Source organism: Gymnodraco acuticeps, unplaced genomic scaffold, assembly GCF_902827175.1.
Source record: "Gymnodraco acuticeps unplaced genomic scaffold, fGymAcu1.1, whole genome shotgun sequence".
Taxonomy (NCBI): Eukaryota; Metazoa; Chordata; class Actinopteri; order Perciformes; family Bathydraconidae; genus Gymnodraco; species Gymnodraco acuticeps.
The window spans coordinates 263,229-280,559 of record NW_022990199.1 but is presented as its reverse complement, the minus strand read 5'-3'; the positions used below and the strand labels follow the sequence as shown (position 1 = coordinate 280,559).

Sequence of the window (17,331 nt, the reverse complement as noted above, 5' to 3'; positions counted from 1 at the left end):
GTCAAATTAATTGAGGGGAGGACACAAAACATCACAGAGTAGAAAGACTTGCCATCCTCTAATAAACTGAATGGCATTTCCATGTTTATTTGAGACGAGAAGAAAGACTCAAATTAATAAATAATAGTTCAAAGGCTAGCTTGAAATTGTGTGACGTTAAGGGTGTAATAAATCCACCGTGAATGAAGAGTCTGCCGGCTATACTGAAAGACTTTCCATATAGCGTGTTTCAATTTACTGCTGCTTCTCTTTACCATAGCCTTTGAGAACACGACACCCCTCCCCGCTGTCACACCAGGAGCTTCCTCTTCATGGTCAGTCTGTAAATGATTTGGTAGCCGTCGTCCCAGCCGTAGAGCTGCTTCTCCTCTGGGTTGTATTTCAGACTGGCGTGGGCTCCGTATCTCCTGGGGAAGTATATAAGGGGAGCCTCCTCGCTGACCACCATGTCGTTGACGTCAAACAGGCACTGGATTCTCGACCGGCTCGCCAGACGAGTGTTGTAAACGACGTAGACGGTCCCACAGACGACAAACGCCGCCTCTGCGTTCTCCCGTGGGCACCGGGTGTCCCAGATCTGTTCTATATCGAGCGTGATGGGGTCCATCTTCGCGAGGTTGATGTTAGGTTCACTGTCACTCATGGCGTACAGAAGCCAGAGGCCTTCATCGTCTGCTGCGAGGTCCGCTACGATCTCAGGGTTGAGGCTGTAAACACTGGCTTGGCTCTCGACGGGGAACATGGCGATATCTGTCACCGAGCCGCTCATCAGGTCATATTTGACCACCTGAACGTCCATATCCTCCTCCTGCTCTACGTAGTACAGATATCCGTTATATACAGCGGTGCCAGGGCTGGTCCAATCAGAGGGAAGATGTATCTGTCGGCTGCCGATGGCGTCAGGAGAGCGGGAGAAATCTCGAACAGAGTCGAACTGATGGATCGTGTCTCCCGATGTCCCGTTGAAGACGTAGACCTTGGACGACCTTGGGTCTCTGGTCCACATGCCCTTGGGACTGCCCACTCTCTTTAGGATCTTCACTGATCTGATGCCAGAGATGATCTCCACACAGTCTGCCGTGGGAGGAAACACAAAGAGAGGGGTCATGTTTCTGTACTGTTGTTCGCCTGCCAAGCTTTCCTTGTTAAACAATATCCCTTAATGATACTTTACAATAGTTAACTCAATAGTCAGAAAAAAGACAGAAAGCCCATTTGTCCAAAAGTCCATTATGTGGAAAACAAATGGCCATTAAACTGAAGGATCGTTGTCAAAAAACACACTCTTTCTGCAATCATTTGTGTCCCACTCTAATCTGCATTTTGATTGGCTTACCCTGATATTCTTACCTTCACCATAACCAATCTAACTCCTTATCCTTAAACCTAACCAATGCAATCAACAGGTACTAACCAAAAAAGCAAAGTAGGGCGTGTTAAACCTACGCCGTAGTCGAAATGTAGCCTTGATTCTGAATAATAGTCAGCCATGTATGCTCTTTGTTTGTTTGTATGAGAGAGAGGGTATTTTCAGAGCATTTTTTTTGAAATAACAGGCTTTTGGAGAAATAGGTGATATAGGACATAATTCCCACTGTTGGGCCGTGCATTATACACTTGACTCTCCTTGATTAATAACAATCCCATGTGGTATGGTTTGAGAAATTATGTTTCATCTGTCCTTTTGGCATCAATGTGCTGCAATACCCATGAGCCTTCCCTGCCAAGGGCAATTTATAATGTTTTTTGTTGCTGTAGAACATTCATTCATAGGAACAAACAAACAGTAGCTAAATTCATCTAAAATTCCCAAAAGCCCAACATTGCAACAGCTAAAAACCAATATGGCACCAACACGATGGTGAGAGTCGACAAACCAATCGGGGACGCCACAGTGACTATGTCAACTTCTTAAATACAGTCTTTAATAATAGATGTTGTTTATACATTCATGAATATTTTATATTATAGAAACATTACAGGCTTTAAAGCTTCTTAAGAGGAAATAACTTTAGACAGCACCAGATGCTGCTCCTCAGATTACACGTCTATCTACAATGAAAACTACACAACCCTAATTAAAAATGTTTCACAGGTGTGACATTAACGTGATTATAATAATTTAATTTTTGTATTTCCCAGCTGGCACAATTAGTTCCATTACAGGGTCTATGCAGGAATCCTGAAGTCAAATGTAATCCCTTTTAAGACCTTTTTTAAGACCCTTCCCATACATTTTAAGACCTCATCGCCACTTTGAGTTCTAACCGGTTACCTTGGCGACACACTTTACCTCACGTTGACTATACACAGTATTGATTGTCCTTCCTCCTTATCTTCCAACCATTTGGACGCACACTTGCATTTCCCCATAACGATGTTGTTTAGCAACCGGCGTAAACGGACCTTCGCGCTATCAAGCAGTGAGCGTGCGATGTCCTGTTCAGATGACGTCAAACCCAACGGGATGTCATAAATAAACTACACAGAATCACACTACACACCTACGCAATGATTACATTCAGGCAGACTGTAGAATACAACCTCTTTGGACCATTCATATACTTATTGAAAACAAGCTACAAAATGTAATACCTTGGAAAATGCTGTTTAATACTTTTTAATAGCCTTCATTTTCGCTAAATTGATTTATCAACTTTTAATACGGACACCCTGTATTATCAGTTTTCAGCCAAGTGCCACATCTCCGCTGAAATGTGTATTTGTGCAACGTAACATTTAGAAAACATCAAACCGCCTGCAGCAGTCAATATCCGGCTCTCCAAAATGAAGACAAATCCGAAGCAGTCAGGGGGAAATTGGACAAATAATGAGAGGAAACATGAGTGAAGCACACATGACGATACTCTCTGTAAGAGGAAGATTAATACAAACACACGGATAAAGGATGCCCCCCATTATGTGTCCTGGAGCTAAACTAGCATTGTGCTCACAAATCTAAAATGGGTTCCTACAATGCGTTGAGGTTCATTTTGGGTCACTTGACAAACATTTACAATGGCTCACTGTGTGCAGAGCGAACATGAGCTCGGAGAGTCGAGCAGCTGACCTCGGGGCAGCTTCCTGTCTGCGGAGATTTTGCACAGAGAAACTCATACAGCAGCCTTTTCTCCGCATCATCTACTTTGTATTTAAACATCTGGATAAGAGAAAGCTCCTTTAATACGTAGGGCATGATCGGCATTATAATTGAGGGCAGAGCATGTTAATAATAAATAATTCTTGAATTTATGTGTAATCGATTGTCTTATAGGCAGCGTGACTAATAAATAAATCAATATTTGTTCTCATTTGAGTGTTTTAATGGCACCAAAGACATCTTATGAACCTTCCTCAGGGATTTAGCTTTTGGATCCATTTGAAAAATATGGATCTTTTGCTTAATGTGCCCATTCAGTGTAATCTTCAGATATAAAGTCTGATGTGTTTCATCGATTTAAAAGTGGGGTTTCACAATTTCACAAAAGGGGTTTTAAGTCCCTGTATTATTCTGAGTAAATGAGTCATTGCAGCAGTTATATCTCAGCACTGTTCATGGCAGCACGCCTCGGGATCAGGAGAGTATGAAGACGAATGCTGTGCCGAAACAGCGCAAGGCAGGGGAGTAGCTCTGCAGAAATAAATGAGTTGCATCAAGCCATATGTCTGCTGGAAAACATGACTCCAAGCCCTCCGTTTAATGACTTGTAACAGCACTGTGTTTGTTTCTCGTTTTCCAGAGGCTTTTCCAAGACACTTTCTATGCACAAGGGGTGGTTTTGATCATGGTGTGATGTGAAATGCTAAAATTAAGCATAGAACAAACAACCTGTGTATATTCCTTAAGGTTCTAACTGTGCCGGGGCTCCGTCATGAATGAAAATGAAACATCAAACGCAGCCGCCCAGCAGAGAACGCTTGTCTGAAGTGAGCATGTACTTCCCTGCAGCTCACCAGAGACTCTGGACTGCAGCTCCTCCCAGTCTTCCCCCTCTTCCTCTTCCTCCCCTCTGCTCTCCTGCAGCCCCCAGGCTTCCTGCTCCACCACCTTGTCTGCTTTATTCGCACAGGCCCGAGGGGAAGTCTGGGTTTCTACGAAGTCCATCTCTCGTTCCACCCGGTCTACTCGGGCTCCAGCTCCTGTCAGATCCTCCAAAATGGTGCCGTGATCGTTCCTCAGCCCATCCATGGCTTCAGCGGTTAGCTTTTTAAAATCCAGCAGCTCTGTGTGGTAACGGCGGGATTGGTCATGCCATAACTGCATATGATCCTATTCAGACATAGGCAGAAGAAACAAGCGTTAGAATAAATGTAGGTTTTTATTTGGTTCTTTTTATAACCCAACAAAACAAAAAGCTTACGGGATGCTAACGGCCCGTCCACACAGCGGCCTGCGTTGAAAGCTTCACCATTCACTTTGAATGGGGTGACGTCACTTTTCGCCGAACTGCATTGTGGGAAGCGACGCGGAGCTTTGCTGGCGTGGCTCGCTGCAAAAGTTGAGCAATGTTCAACTTTTGACGCCTCGGCAGAAGCGTCAGCCAATCGAATCATATGCCAGTACAAGCTCCAGCCAATCAAACCGCTGCTTGTGTGTCAGGGGCGGGAGATTCATGTGATTGGTTGTTGGTCGAGTTTCAGACAAACTAACAGCCCGTCTACACTACAGGCATCAAAAAATCTTGAAGCTGGGCGTGTCTGAAGCTTGGCGATTTCTCGCGCCCAAGGCGACCAACAACCAATCAGGAATCTCCCGCCCGCCCCCGGCATACAAAGCAATAGCAATGTTAAAACGAAGTAAACTGGATATAAAATCCCCAAACAGGCGAAAACCTACCAGTTTCACCCACTGTCTCTGCCACCTCCCTCCATGCCTCGCTCTTCCGGTTTGTATCCCGGTAGATGAACAGAGACTGATCATACAGCACCGGGTGATTCACTACCGCTATAATGAATTTTCCCTCCATTTTTTTTAATATCAGGAAATGACCTGCGTAGTCTCTCCCAGCATACACGCGGTTTGATTGGTACCGTCAGATTTGCATACGTGGGATTTGATTGGCTGATGCCAAGCATCGAGCCTCAAAAGTTGAACATTGTTCAACTTTTGATGCCGATAGATGCTCGTGATGCTTGCAAAGCCATGCCATGCTCCCCACAATGCAGTTCGGCTAAGTTTAAAAAATGTCTACGTCACCCCATTCAAATGAATGGGCGAAGCGTTGAAAGCATTTTTCGATGCCTGTAGTGTGGACGGGCCGTAACTGTGAGGTTGTTCAGTAGTGCTTTGATCTCAATGCTAATGTCAGCATGCTAACATAGTCACAATAACAATGCTAACATGGTGAGGTTAAACAGGTTTTGGTACCATGTTCACTATCTTCGATTAGCGTGCTAGCATGCTAACATTTGCAATTTAACGCTTAACACAAAGTACAGCTGAAGTTGGTGAAAGGTTTTGCAAGTATTTGGTTATTATTCAAAGGATGAAACAAAATAGGGCGAACAATTTAAACATCATAATGTAAACATCAATATGTAAAGTCCGGGAAACATTTAAGTTATTTCAAGTCCTCATGAGTCCATTCTTAAGTGTGAGTACATTTCGTTAAGTCTTTATCGAGATAATTCAGTAAACATCATGGTGGTGCTACAGGAAAAGTTAGAGGAACATGTAGTTTAGCTAAGGCAGCCCATGTACCAAAGCTAGTGGATATATCCCTTAAAGGTCCTTATTATACTGTTTTTCATCAATATATTACAGGTCTCAGATATATACAGAACATGTCTCTGAAGTGTTTGGCTCCAAACACCAAACAGATTATTGCAGCATTACCCATAATCCCCTCTGTTTCAGCCCTGTTTCCATAGTGCTGATTCTCCGTCTGTTACTTTAGATGAAAATAAGGAGCCCCTCCCCACGCCCCTCTGAGAGAGATTTGGTTACAACGAACTCAATGGTGCTCTAGGAGGAGATTCAGGTGATAAGGGGGGGGGGTTACCTTGGTTGGTGATTGGCTAATGGTTACTCAAGCCAAAACATCGTTATGACATCATAAAGTGGCCAAAATCTGATCAGCTCATTTTCAGACAGGTTTTTATAGAAATGGATCAAGACAAAAAGAGAGAATCTTTGTTCCTGAAACTTTCAGAGTCTCTTTCCACAGAGGGGACACATGTTGATGTAGAAGAGACATGAAGAAGAGGGGACACATGTTGATGTAGAAGAGACATGAAGAAGAGGGGACACATGTTGATGTAGAAGAGACATGAAGAAGAGGGGACACATGTTGATGTAGAAGAGACATGAAGAAGAGGGGACACATGTTGATGTAGAAGAGACATGAAGAAGAGGGGACACATGTTGATGTAGAAGAGACATGAAGAAGAGGGGACACATGTTGATGTAGAAGAGACATGAAGAAGAGGGGACACGTGTTGATGTAGAAGAGACATGAAGAACAGGGAACACATGTTGATGTAGAAGAGACATGAAGAAGAGGGGACACGTGTTGATGTAGAAGAGACATGAAGAAGAGGGGACACATGTTGATGTAGAAGAGACATGAAGAAGAGGGGACACGTGTTGATGTAGAAGAGACATGAAGAAGAGGGGACACATGTTGATATAGAAGAGACATGAAGAAGAGGGGACACATGTTGATGCAGAAGAGACATGAAGAAGAGGGGACACATGTTGATGTAGAAGAGACATGAAGAAGAGGGGACACATGTTGATGTCGAAGAGACATGAAGAAGAGGGGACACATGTTGATGTAGAAGAGACATAAAAATGTGTATTTTGCATAATAGGTGACCTTTAAGAGTTGGGGGGGACCAAATTAAAGCTAAAAGTGGACACCAGGTGGACAATAAAAGCACTACATTAGCATTTAGCTCATAGCTAAGCCTAAAAGAGCTGCTAGTGTGAATACAGACCCGCATTTCAAAATACTAATTTAAAATGCTTTTAAAAACGTTTTATACTGCACCTGCATTTACAAGGTTAATAATGTTGTTCATAATTCAAAATGTGACTAGATGCAGGAGGACATTCTAATATGTGTTACACTCTGTATTCCTCATACTATGTGTTGGGATATACTACTTATTTTTCTACAGTAACATACTTAACACTATAGTAAGGGTATTGGAACACACAGTCTTTCTGCACACCAGAACGTATCTTGGGAATTACAATGTTCCCATTTCAATCAAAGCAATCTTACATCACCAACACGAATACAGTTTCTCGGTGCAGTGATTGACACGGTCAGAGTGACAGGCGTATCATTCAGAGCGAGATACAATAACTGACGGCTTCTCCACCGCCACAGTTTCATGTTCTGCCTTGCTTACTGTGAGCCTGAGGTCAAATGGAAATGGGAACTCAATAAAAAATAGCTTGATGAATTGCTGTGTTCATATCCATGCAGAAGTTGAAGCAGCATATTGGAATTGAGACTGGAGGAAAGCCACAGGAGGGCGAAGACAGCAGTAGTTAGCTGTAAATACACTTCATTTCACGCAGATTACAGATTCAACTTTGTCATTTTCTTTGGAGCCACACAGAGGATGAAAATAAGACTCAGACTCTAAAAATATACTCAGAGAGAATACATTAAAACAATTATTTAAATGAGAAATAAACTCAAGTTACTCACAGAGGAAAGCACAAATGTAATACTCTTGCATTTTATTTCACAAGCCAACAACAATCTTCCCTTTGCAAACATTGCAGTCTCACAACCTGCCTTTGAAACACAATTCTAGTCATTTGATTCCTTCCCAGCGGCACTTCCTTCGACCTCTGCAGAACACTTCCTTTCTATTAGGATAGTGGGATGTTGCCCAGCATGGCAGCAAAACCTGAGTGTGTACTCATTACTGATGTGTCATTGTGTTAAGATGCTGAAGAAATTGTAACGTTGTTGGACAGAAACTGCATGTTGCATCCACCGATACTGCTTCAGCGGCCCCTGCAGAGTCAATGAACTGTGCAGGGATTGCATTAATTGGGTTTCAAGACATTCAATTTACATAAAAGTGAGAAAGCAAAACGATCCACTTGTATTTCTATTTGATACCTATGGCATTGCATCGGCCTTTCAATAATGTTTTATTGTTAGAGTTTATAGATTTTTTTATCTTCACGTTCAACTTGTATATTTTCAATTTTTCAATGTTGTTTTATTCTATTTTGAGATGTTTACAGTCAACATTATGTCACTTGTTAGACGGTTTTATCCAAACATACTCAATACTGTGGACAATCCCCACAGGAGCAATTAGGGGTGAACGACATGCTGACTGCAGTGGGGTTTGAACCTGAGACTCCCTGATCCCAAGACACTAGTCCACTGCGCCTCACTAGTTAAGAATTGTTTATTTGTACTCTTTTAATTTATTCTTTTGTACAATGGCAACGCAAACATTTCCTAATTTGGGATCAATAAAGTACATCGCATCTTAACACTATTTAACATCTCTGCACATAGCTCATATTTTCATACTTAATATCTCTGACTCCCATAGTCAATATTTTGTTGAATATTCTCATTTTTAAAACACATATACTTGTTTTTGATTGTTTTAATTAGGTTTTTTCAATTTTATTTTGTGCATTTAGCATTTCCCTCATCTTCTTTCTGACAATGTGGAATACCAAGGGGGAAATCTATGTGTGTGAAAACCTACTTGGCAGTCAAGACGATTCGGTCAACTGATGGAAAACAACAGAACATTGATCAATTATCATTTCAATCGGAATTGCTTCTTACCTCAATAGCCAACAACCTGTTATCCAGGTAATCCATCAGGCCCTGGTAGTAATACTGAGCTCCGGTTAAAGTCCAGAAAGTGGAAACAAGGAGGAGAAACACCGGCTTCATTGTGAACCGATCAATGGGGACGGATTACTTTCTTTGTCCTTCAAGATTTGAGATGCTTCTTCAAGTTTTCCTCCTCCCAGATTCAGAGATGTACACAACCTACAACCTCTTTGTACACAGAGCAACTACTGTACATGTGCAAAGAGGTGAGGAGGATACAGAGAAAGTGAGAGGCCGCTCTGAGACTTTCCAATTCTTTGACCGCTCTCACTTTGCTGGAATGTTTTCACTAACTCTCAGGGAGGAGCCTTGTGCCTCTAACCACTCTGTCCAGGGAAAGTGAATGTGCTGCACACAACTCAGTGTTTGTTGCACATGTTGTACACACTGTCTCAGACATGTGAGACGGGATTAAAGTGCAGACAGAAGACAATTAGAAATCTCTGTTGAGTTTATATTGCATTTAGTTAATAACGGCAGTCAACTGGGAAATGGGTAGAACGGAGCAACAGAGCAGATACTGTAAGGAAATTAATCCGCCGCCTGTTTTATAAACTGTATTAAAGACACAATGATGTCACCCATTGGTTTGTGGGGTAACGCTTTGAAGCCTGTACTTTGGCATTTCAGCCAACGCCATCTTCGTTCTTTGGAACCAGAAGGCACATGAAAGGATTACACCAAATGATTAACAAAAAATCTTTAGGAGACCAACTTATCACTACTTTCATGAGCTGAAAACACTTTGTAAATAGTTTTAAATATGAAAAATAAGGAAAGCATCCACACAGAACAATACGTCGAGAAACTCACAAAGCCACTCACTGTTGTTTATCGTCTATTTGTACTCGATGATTTTCAAAGTGAACATCAAGCTGTGTTGAAAAAGACTTGAAACTAAGGATTAACACCACAAACTCATCACGGGAATGTTTTCTGAGGGAATGACTTAAGTTGGAAAATGTATAATGTTCTCATAGTCTTCAACACAATCAGAGTTATCAGTGCAACCAGTGTCACCACCTGCTGGCCATTTGAAAGAATGCCAGTTTAAGCCACTTCCCCAATGGCGTAAAGGTCACCTATTATGCAAAATCCACTTCTTCATGTCTCTTCTTCATCAACATGTGTCCTCTCTGTGGAAAGAGATTCTGAAAGTTTCAGAAACAAAGATTCTCACTTTTTGTCCTGATCCATTTCTATAAAAACCTGTCTGAAAATGAGCTGATCAGCTTTTGGCCACTTTATGATGTCATAACGGTGTTTTGGCTTGAGTAACCATTAGCCAATCACCAACCAAGGTAACCCCCCCACCTTATCACCTGAATCTCCTCCTAGAGCACCATTGTGTTCTTTTTAACCAAATCTCTCTCAGAGGGGCGTGGGGAGGGGCTCCTTATTTTCATCTAAAGTAACAGACAGAGAATCAGCACTTTGGAAACAGGGCTGAAACAGAGGGGATTATGGGTAATGCTGCAATGATCTGTTTGGTGTTTGGAGCCAAACACTTCAGAGACATGTTCTGTATATATCTGAGACCTATAATATATTGATGAAAAACAGTATAATAGGGGACCTTTAAATGTTCAGACTTGGAGGGAAAAAGATATTTAACGCAGACAATCGAGCAGGCAGGAACAGATCAAGGTTTTACCGACGGTTTGACTTATTTGTAATAAGTAGTAATGAGTCCATCGCACATATGGGGAGTCGTGAAGTTATGACACGCAAGTCCAACTCCAGGGAACAGTTTGCAGATATTGTAGCAACATTTAAACTTTGACGATCTGGCTGTGAATGGACAAAAATAGGGCATGTGTGTTTGTATACAGTAGTTGTGTATAATGTGCTTTCACCCCATCTCCCTCTCTCTGGTGAGCCTTTTCCGGTGGCTCTGTGTAATTGGCTGCAGGGATCCTCACTAATCGAAAGTCTCTCATTTTCTTCCAGAGCTGCCTGCCCTTTGTTTGGAAGTAAAAAGTCAACAGTCAGAGTTCTTTGTCACTAAAAAGGTCAATACAACACACACACAAAACAAAGATCATCATGATGATAACAGAACAAAACCACAGGGAGTAATAAAAGGCGAAATAAGTCCAGAAGTCTTTCAACAAAAGTCGTTTTGCAGGTGATAACATCAAGATATGAAATACAACTTTACCAAACTGCAGGTAAAACATTTGCAGGCTTCACTCTCGGTTGATCTGCTTTACTGGTTTCCAACATACAGCCCCTCTCTCACAGTGACAGCTAGAATTAGTCAATAACGCTTTGTTACAGCCTGGAAGGAGATTGGTTTCTGCGATGTGAGCAAACAGGGTGTACTGTAGATTATCCTCGCTGCGAGAGCGTTTGATTACACAGGCATCATCACACTGACTGACAATGCCTGACCTCTCACACCGGGGCGGTTTAGAGACATCTGAGTAACTCCATTCATTTATCCTAGTTAGTCTACTCATCTCTCCTAGTCAGTCTACTCATTTCTGTTACGATTGGGTGAAGCAGGTAGGACTCAAATCCAGAATTTAACGAAAAGCAAGCTTTATTAAATAATAAAAGCTGTGGCAAAAAAAGGCAGTATCCAAAATATCCAAAAACGAGCAGCACAAGGAACACAGACCGTGGAATAACACATAACTAGGGCCAAGAAAGGGTTGGTGGAGGGGGTCTCGGCGGACGGCCCGGGGGCAAGGCAGAGACCAAGGAGGGGGTCTCGGCGGACGGCCCGGGGGCAAGGCAGAGACCAAGGAGGGGATCTCGGGCGGACGGCCCGGGGGCAAGGCACAGACCAACGAGGGTGTCTCTGCCCGCTGTGGCGAAGGTTGGCAGGACCCCCGGCAGAAGAGTAGTCTGCGGGACCTCCAACGGCACAGGACACAGGGTTAGCAGGATCCCCAGCCGAAGAGTAGTCGGCGGGGCCTCCAACGGCACAGGACACAGGGTTGGCAGGACCCCAGGCAGAAGAGTAGTCGGCGGGACCCCCAACGGGACAGGACATGGAGTTGGCAGAACCCCCGGCAGGAGAGCAGTCGGCGGGACCCCCAACGGGACAGGACATGGAGTTGGCAGGACCCCCGGCAGGAGAGCAGTCGGCGGGATCCCCAACGGGACAGGACACGGAGTTGGCAGGACCCCCGGCAGAAGAGTAGTCTGCGGGACCTCCAACGGCACAGGACACAGCGTTGGCAGGACCCCCGGCAGAAGAGTAGTCGGCGGGGCCTCCAACGGCACAGGACACAGGGTTGGCAGGACCCCCGGCAGAAGAGTAGTCGGCGGGACCCCCAACGGGACAGGACATGGAGTTGGCAGACCTCCCGGCAGGAGAGCAGTCGGCGGGACCCCCAACGGGGACAGGACATGGAGTTGGCAGAACCCCCCGAGCCGAAACTGGAGTCGGGACCATGGCTACTGGGGCCGGTACTGAAGCCGGAACCATGGCTACTGGGGCCGGAACCATGGCTACTGGGGCCAGGACAGGGGCTGGAACCATGGCTGTGTGGGCCGGTTCTGTAGCCGGAACCATGGCTGCTGGGCACGGAACCGGAACACGGAACCATGGCTGTGTGGGATGGCACTGGAGCATGGAACCATGGCTGCTGGGGCCGGAACCATGGCTGCTGGGGCCGGAACCATGGCTGCTGGGGCCGGAACCATGGCCGCTGGGACCGGCACTGGAGCCGGAGCCGCTGGAGTACGGGCTGGAATCCTGGCCTTGCATCTTCCAGAGACCTTTTGGAGGCTCCGTGGACCTCCAAACGCCAGACGGGTTCCTGAGAAAAGGTCTGAGGCTGGAACTGGAGCCGCTGGAACCGGAACAGAGGCCTGGACCATGGCTGTGTGAGCCAGGTAATCGAGCAAGGAAACATAGCTCTGCGGGCCGGTACTGGTGCATGGATCCATGGCTGTGGAAACCGGAACTGAAGCCGGGATCATGGCTGTTGGAAAACGGGCTGGAATCCTGGCCCTGCGTCTCCTAGAGGCTTTTTGGAGACTCCGTGGACCTCCAACAGGACAGTAGTCAGATCCCAGGAAAGGGTTAGAAGCTTGTGACAAGTCTTCAGGGCTACTTGTAAACGTTTGTAGCCACTCAGGCAACAAGCTCCTGAGCCAGGGCTTGCGAGCAACCTCCCGGCGTGCCTCCTTCAAAGCAGCCTCTTTACCCCGTCTAGATGAGGCGTTCTTCCAGGTGTAAAAAATGTACTCCAGAGAGTACCCAAGACATTCCGCCTGTGGGGCCAAAACATTCAAATCTGCTGAGTCCAAATTTGGTCGGTTCATTCTGTTACGATTGGGTGAAGCAGGTAGGACTCAAATGCAGAATTTAACGAAAAGCGAGCTTTATTAAATAATAAAAGCTGTGGCAAAAAAAGGCAGTATCCAAAATATCCAAAAACGAGCAGCACAAGGAACACAGACCGTGGAATAACATGGAGGGGAAACAATTAACCGACATGGAACACAGGGGAAGACTAGACTAAATACACAGAAGGGTAATCACAGGACAAGACACAGCTGGGCAGGGGAGGGAGAAACACAAGGGCAACAGGTGAACACAATGAGACAATCAGACACACCAGGGAAACTAACGACAGGGAGGAGGACCAGACAAAACACAAGGAGGAAGACAAAACACCGAATGAACAGACTTACAATACCCATAACCAGACAGACAACACTAAAACCGTGACATAAACTTGGGAGTGTGACAATTTCTCCTAGTAAGTCTACTCATTTCTCCTAGCTAGTCTACTTTCTAGCAACAAGGTACTAGCATTTAACACGTACAATCAAGCAGTTATTTCATTTTATCTTGTTGCACTGTCATCGCTACTACTTCTGCTTTTACCACTCTTATTTATTTATTTATTTACTTGTGTCTATTTTTTACAGCAGTGAGAGTTGCCAAATAAATGTCATTGTACTTTGTATGTTAACAATAAAGATATATTCTATTATATTCTACAGCACACAGTAACATTTTGAGAGACGGGCCCTTGGACACACACAAGTAAAAAACCTTCCTAAATGTCCTGAGCAATAAACCTACTCTGAAAATACTTTTTAACGTTTCTATTTAGTCATTTTGTATCTTGGTGGTTATTTGTATACGTGTTTTGTGTCTCTTTTAGATCTTTTATGGTTGCTGGCAGTAATGTTTCTTTATGTTCATTTTACATCTCTATGAGGGAACTGTGCTAAACAAATTTAAAGAGACAAAATGAACACAAATGGTGACGCTTTTGGTTATCTCCCTGTGTCTTTTGGGGAAATGTAGCATCTCCTTTGTCGTGTGGCCTGTCTTTGGGCCCCTTTTTACGGTTGTCTTTTATATTAGGTGTCACTTGTTAGACGCTTTATCCAAAGCGACTTATATACTCCGTAAGGCAAGGCAAGGCAAGTTTATTTATATAGCACTTTTCAACACAAGGCAATTCAAAGTGCTTTACAAAAAATGAAAGAGATTAAGAAAATAGCATTTAAAATCAGTCATTAAAAAGAAAAGATAATAAAATAAACATTAAAAGAAAAAATACATGGATAAAAGTTACAGTACTGTCAATTAAACATTAAAAGAAAAAAGTACATGGATAAAAGTTACAGTGCAGTCTAAGATATGAATAGTTCAATTAGAAAAAAGCAGCGACAAAAAGAAAAGTCTTCAGCCTGGATTTAAAAGTAGTCAGAGTTGCAGCGGACCTGCAGGTTTCTGGGAGTTTGTTCCAGATATTTGGAGCATAATAACTGAACGCTGCTTCTCCATGTTTAGTTCTGACTCTGGGGACAGAAAGCTGACCAGTCCCTGAAGACCTGAGAGATCTGGATGGTTCATAATTTAGCAGGAGGTCAAAAATGTATTTTGGGCCTAAACCATTCAGTGCTTTATAAACCAGCAGCAGTATTTTGAAATCTATTCTTTGACACACAGGAAGCCAGTGTAAAGACTTCAGAACTGGAGTGATGTGATCCACTTTCTTAGTGTTAGTGAGGACTCGAGCAGCAGCGTTCTGAATTAGCTGCAGCTTCCTAATAGATTTTTTAGTGAGACCTGTGAAGACACCATTACAGTAGTCCAGTCGACTGAAGATAAAAGCATGGACAAGTTTTTCCAAATCCTGCTGTGACATTAGTCTTTTAATCCTAGATATGTTCTTTAGGTGATAGTAGGCTGATTTAGTAACTGTTTCAATGTGACTGTTGAAACTCAGGTCAGAGTCCATGACTACACCTAGATTTCTGGCTTTATCTGTTGTTTTGAACATTGCACACTGAAGCTCAGCGCTAACTTTTATACGTTCTGCCTTGGCTCCAAAAACCATTACCTCAGTTTTATCTTTGTTTAATTGGAGAAAGTTCTGACACATCCAGTCATTGATTTGTTCAATGCACTTACTCAGTGTTTGAATTGGAGCATAGTCTCCTGGTGAAATTGTTACGTAAATTTGTGTGTCATCTGCATAGCTATGGTAACTTATTTTGTTGTTCTTCATTATCTGAGCCAGTGGTAGCATGTAGATGTTAAAGAGAAGAGGCCCCAAGATGGAGCCTTGAGGAACCCCACATGTCATATTTGTCAACTCAGATGTGTATTTACCTATAGAAACAAAGTTGTTTCTGTCCTTTAAGTAGGATTCAAACCAATTCAGAACTGTTTCCGAAAGTCCCACCCAGTTCTCCAGTCGGTCTAGTAATATGCTGTGGTCAACAGTGTCAAACGCAGCACTGAGATCTAATAATACTAACACTGAAGTTCTGCCACTGTCTGTGTTTAAGTGGATGTCATTAAAGACCTCTACAAGAGCAGTCTCAGTGCTGTGGTTTGGACGAAAGCCTGACTGGAACACATCAAAACAGTTATTTAAATGCAAGAAATTACTCAACTGTTGAAAAACAACTTTTTCAATGATTTTACCTAGAAATGGGAGGTTTGATATGGGCCTGTAATTGTTCATTACTGAAGCATCTAGATTATTCTTTTTTAAGAGCGGTTTAATGACTGCAGTTTTCAGGGCCTGTGGAAAAATACCTGAGTGAAGAGATTTGTTTACTATATGAAGTAGATCTGAGGCCATGCAAGGCAAAACATCTTTGAAACATCCTGTTGGAATAATATCAAGGCAGCAAGAGGAGGATTTCAGAAGTTGAATAATGTCCTCTAGGTTTTTATCATTAATCTGATGGAATTGTGTCATGATGTCTGAATTGATGTTAAGTGGAGATAGGGACAACACATTTGCTGTTCCTGATGCAGAGGCACTGACTGCTTGTCTGATTTTCTGAAGTACTGTGGACAACCCCCACAGGAGCAATTTGGGGTGAAGTGTCTTGCCCAGGGACACAACGACATGCTGCCTGCAGTGGGGTTTGAACCTGTGCTCCCCTGATCCAACCACCAACACACTATTCCACTGCGCCACACGTCTTGCATATTTTCTATTTGTTTTGTTTATTTTTGGGACTTTTTTTAGTCTTTCTTCCAGCTTTGTACCTCTTCATGGTTGTTTTGTCTTGGTTGTTCTTGTTTTGTGTCTTTTGTGGTCACTAGCAGTAATGTTTCTTTTAGTTAAAGGGGACCTATCATGCAAAATGCACTTTGTGATGTCTTTTATACATAAATATGTGTCCCCGGTGCGTCGGGGAACTCACGCAGCGTCAGAAAATAAAACCCTCTCTCTTTTCCTCCGTACCCAAATCTTTTAAAAACAGGGGAACAACGAGCGGATACAGATTGGCTGCCGATATGACATCAAATCTGCGGCGGACCCACAGAAAGTTGCTATCGGAAACAATGCCTGATGTGTTGTGGACGTAATCTCGTCTTTGTTTACATTAGCAAGCCTCGCTAACACTCAGAGCTAACCTGTACTGGAGAGCACATGTGTTCAAAAAGCAGGAAATAAAAAAAGGAACTCACCTTGTGATAAACCCGCAAGAGAAAAAGCATTTGAGCGCCATACTGTTTCAGAAATAATCCTTGATGTGGTTTAGAACAGAATGGCGTTTTATCACAGCAGAATTTAACTTTATCTCCGGTAGAATTCTGATCAGGCATTAGCTCCGCCTCCTCTTTTTTATGTTTTCAAGCTAAGGACCCAAGATCCGTGTTTCTCTAACAGGGCTGCAAAAGAGGGGTATGAGCAGTATGAGGGATGGCTACAATGGGTGAACTGTTTGGTATTTAGAGCAAAAAACTTCACAGACATGTTTTGTATAGGTTTGTTTGGTTGTTTTGTATCTCCCTGTGTCTTTTTAATTGGTTTAGCATCTCTTTTTAGTTGTTATGCTGTGTTTTAATGGGTTTGTATTAATGTGCTTTTAATTGTCCATATGTGCTTTAATATGTGCTGTAATTGTGCTTTAATTGTGCATATGTGTTTTTCTGTGCTTGTGTGCTCTTCTATATTTTTCTTTTAATGCACTCAACCTGCCAGGGACTGCATTATGTAAATCAGCCTTTTGGGCAAAATCTGTTTCCCATTAATTGTTGGGTTTCTTGGGA

General features: G+C 43.2%; 1 protein-coding gene across 1 annotated transcript; it reads right to left on the bottom strand.

Moving 5' to 3' along the window:
• Positions 1-31: 31 nt before the first annotated feature.
• On the bottom strand, positions 32-9,052 carry olfml3a (olfactomedin-like 3a). The gene is made up of 3 exons (XM_034218217.1): positions 8,781-9,052; positions 3,955-4,270; positions 32-1,074 (listed from the first exon to the last, which is right to left on the bottom strand). Exons 1-3 carry the CDS (start codon positions 8,889-8,891, stop codon positions 290-292), a joined length of 1,212 nt encoding a protein of 403 aa, XP_034074108.1. The 5' UTR covers positions 8,892-9,052; the 3' UTR covers positions 32-289.
• Between the last annotated feature and the right edge of the window lie 8,279 nt (positions 9,053-17,331).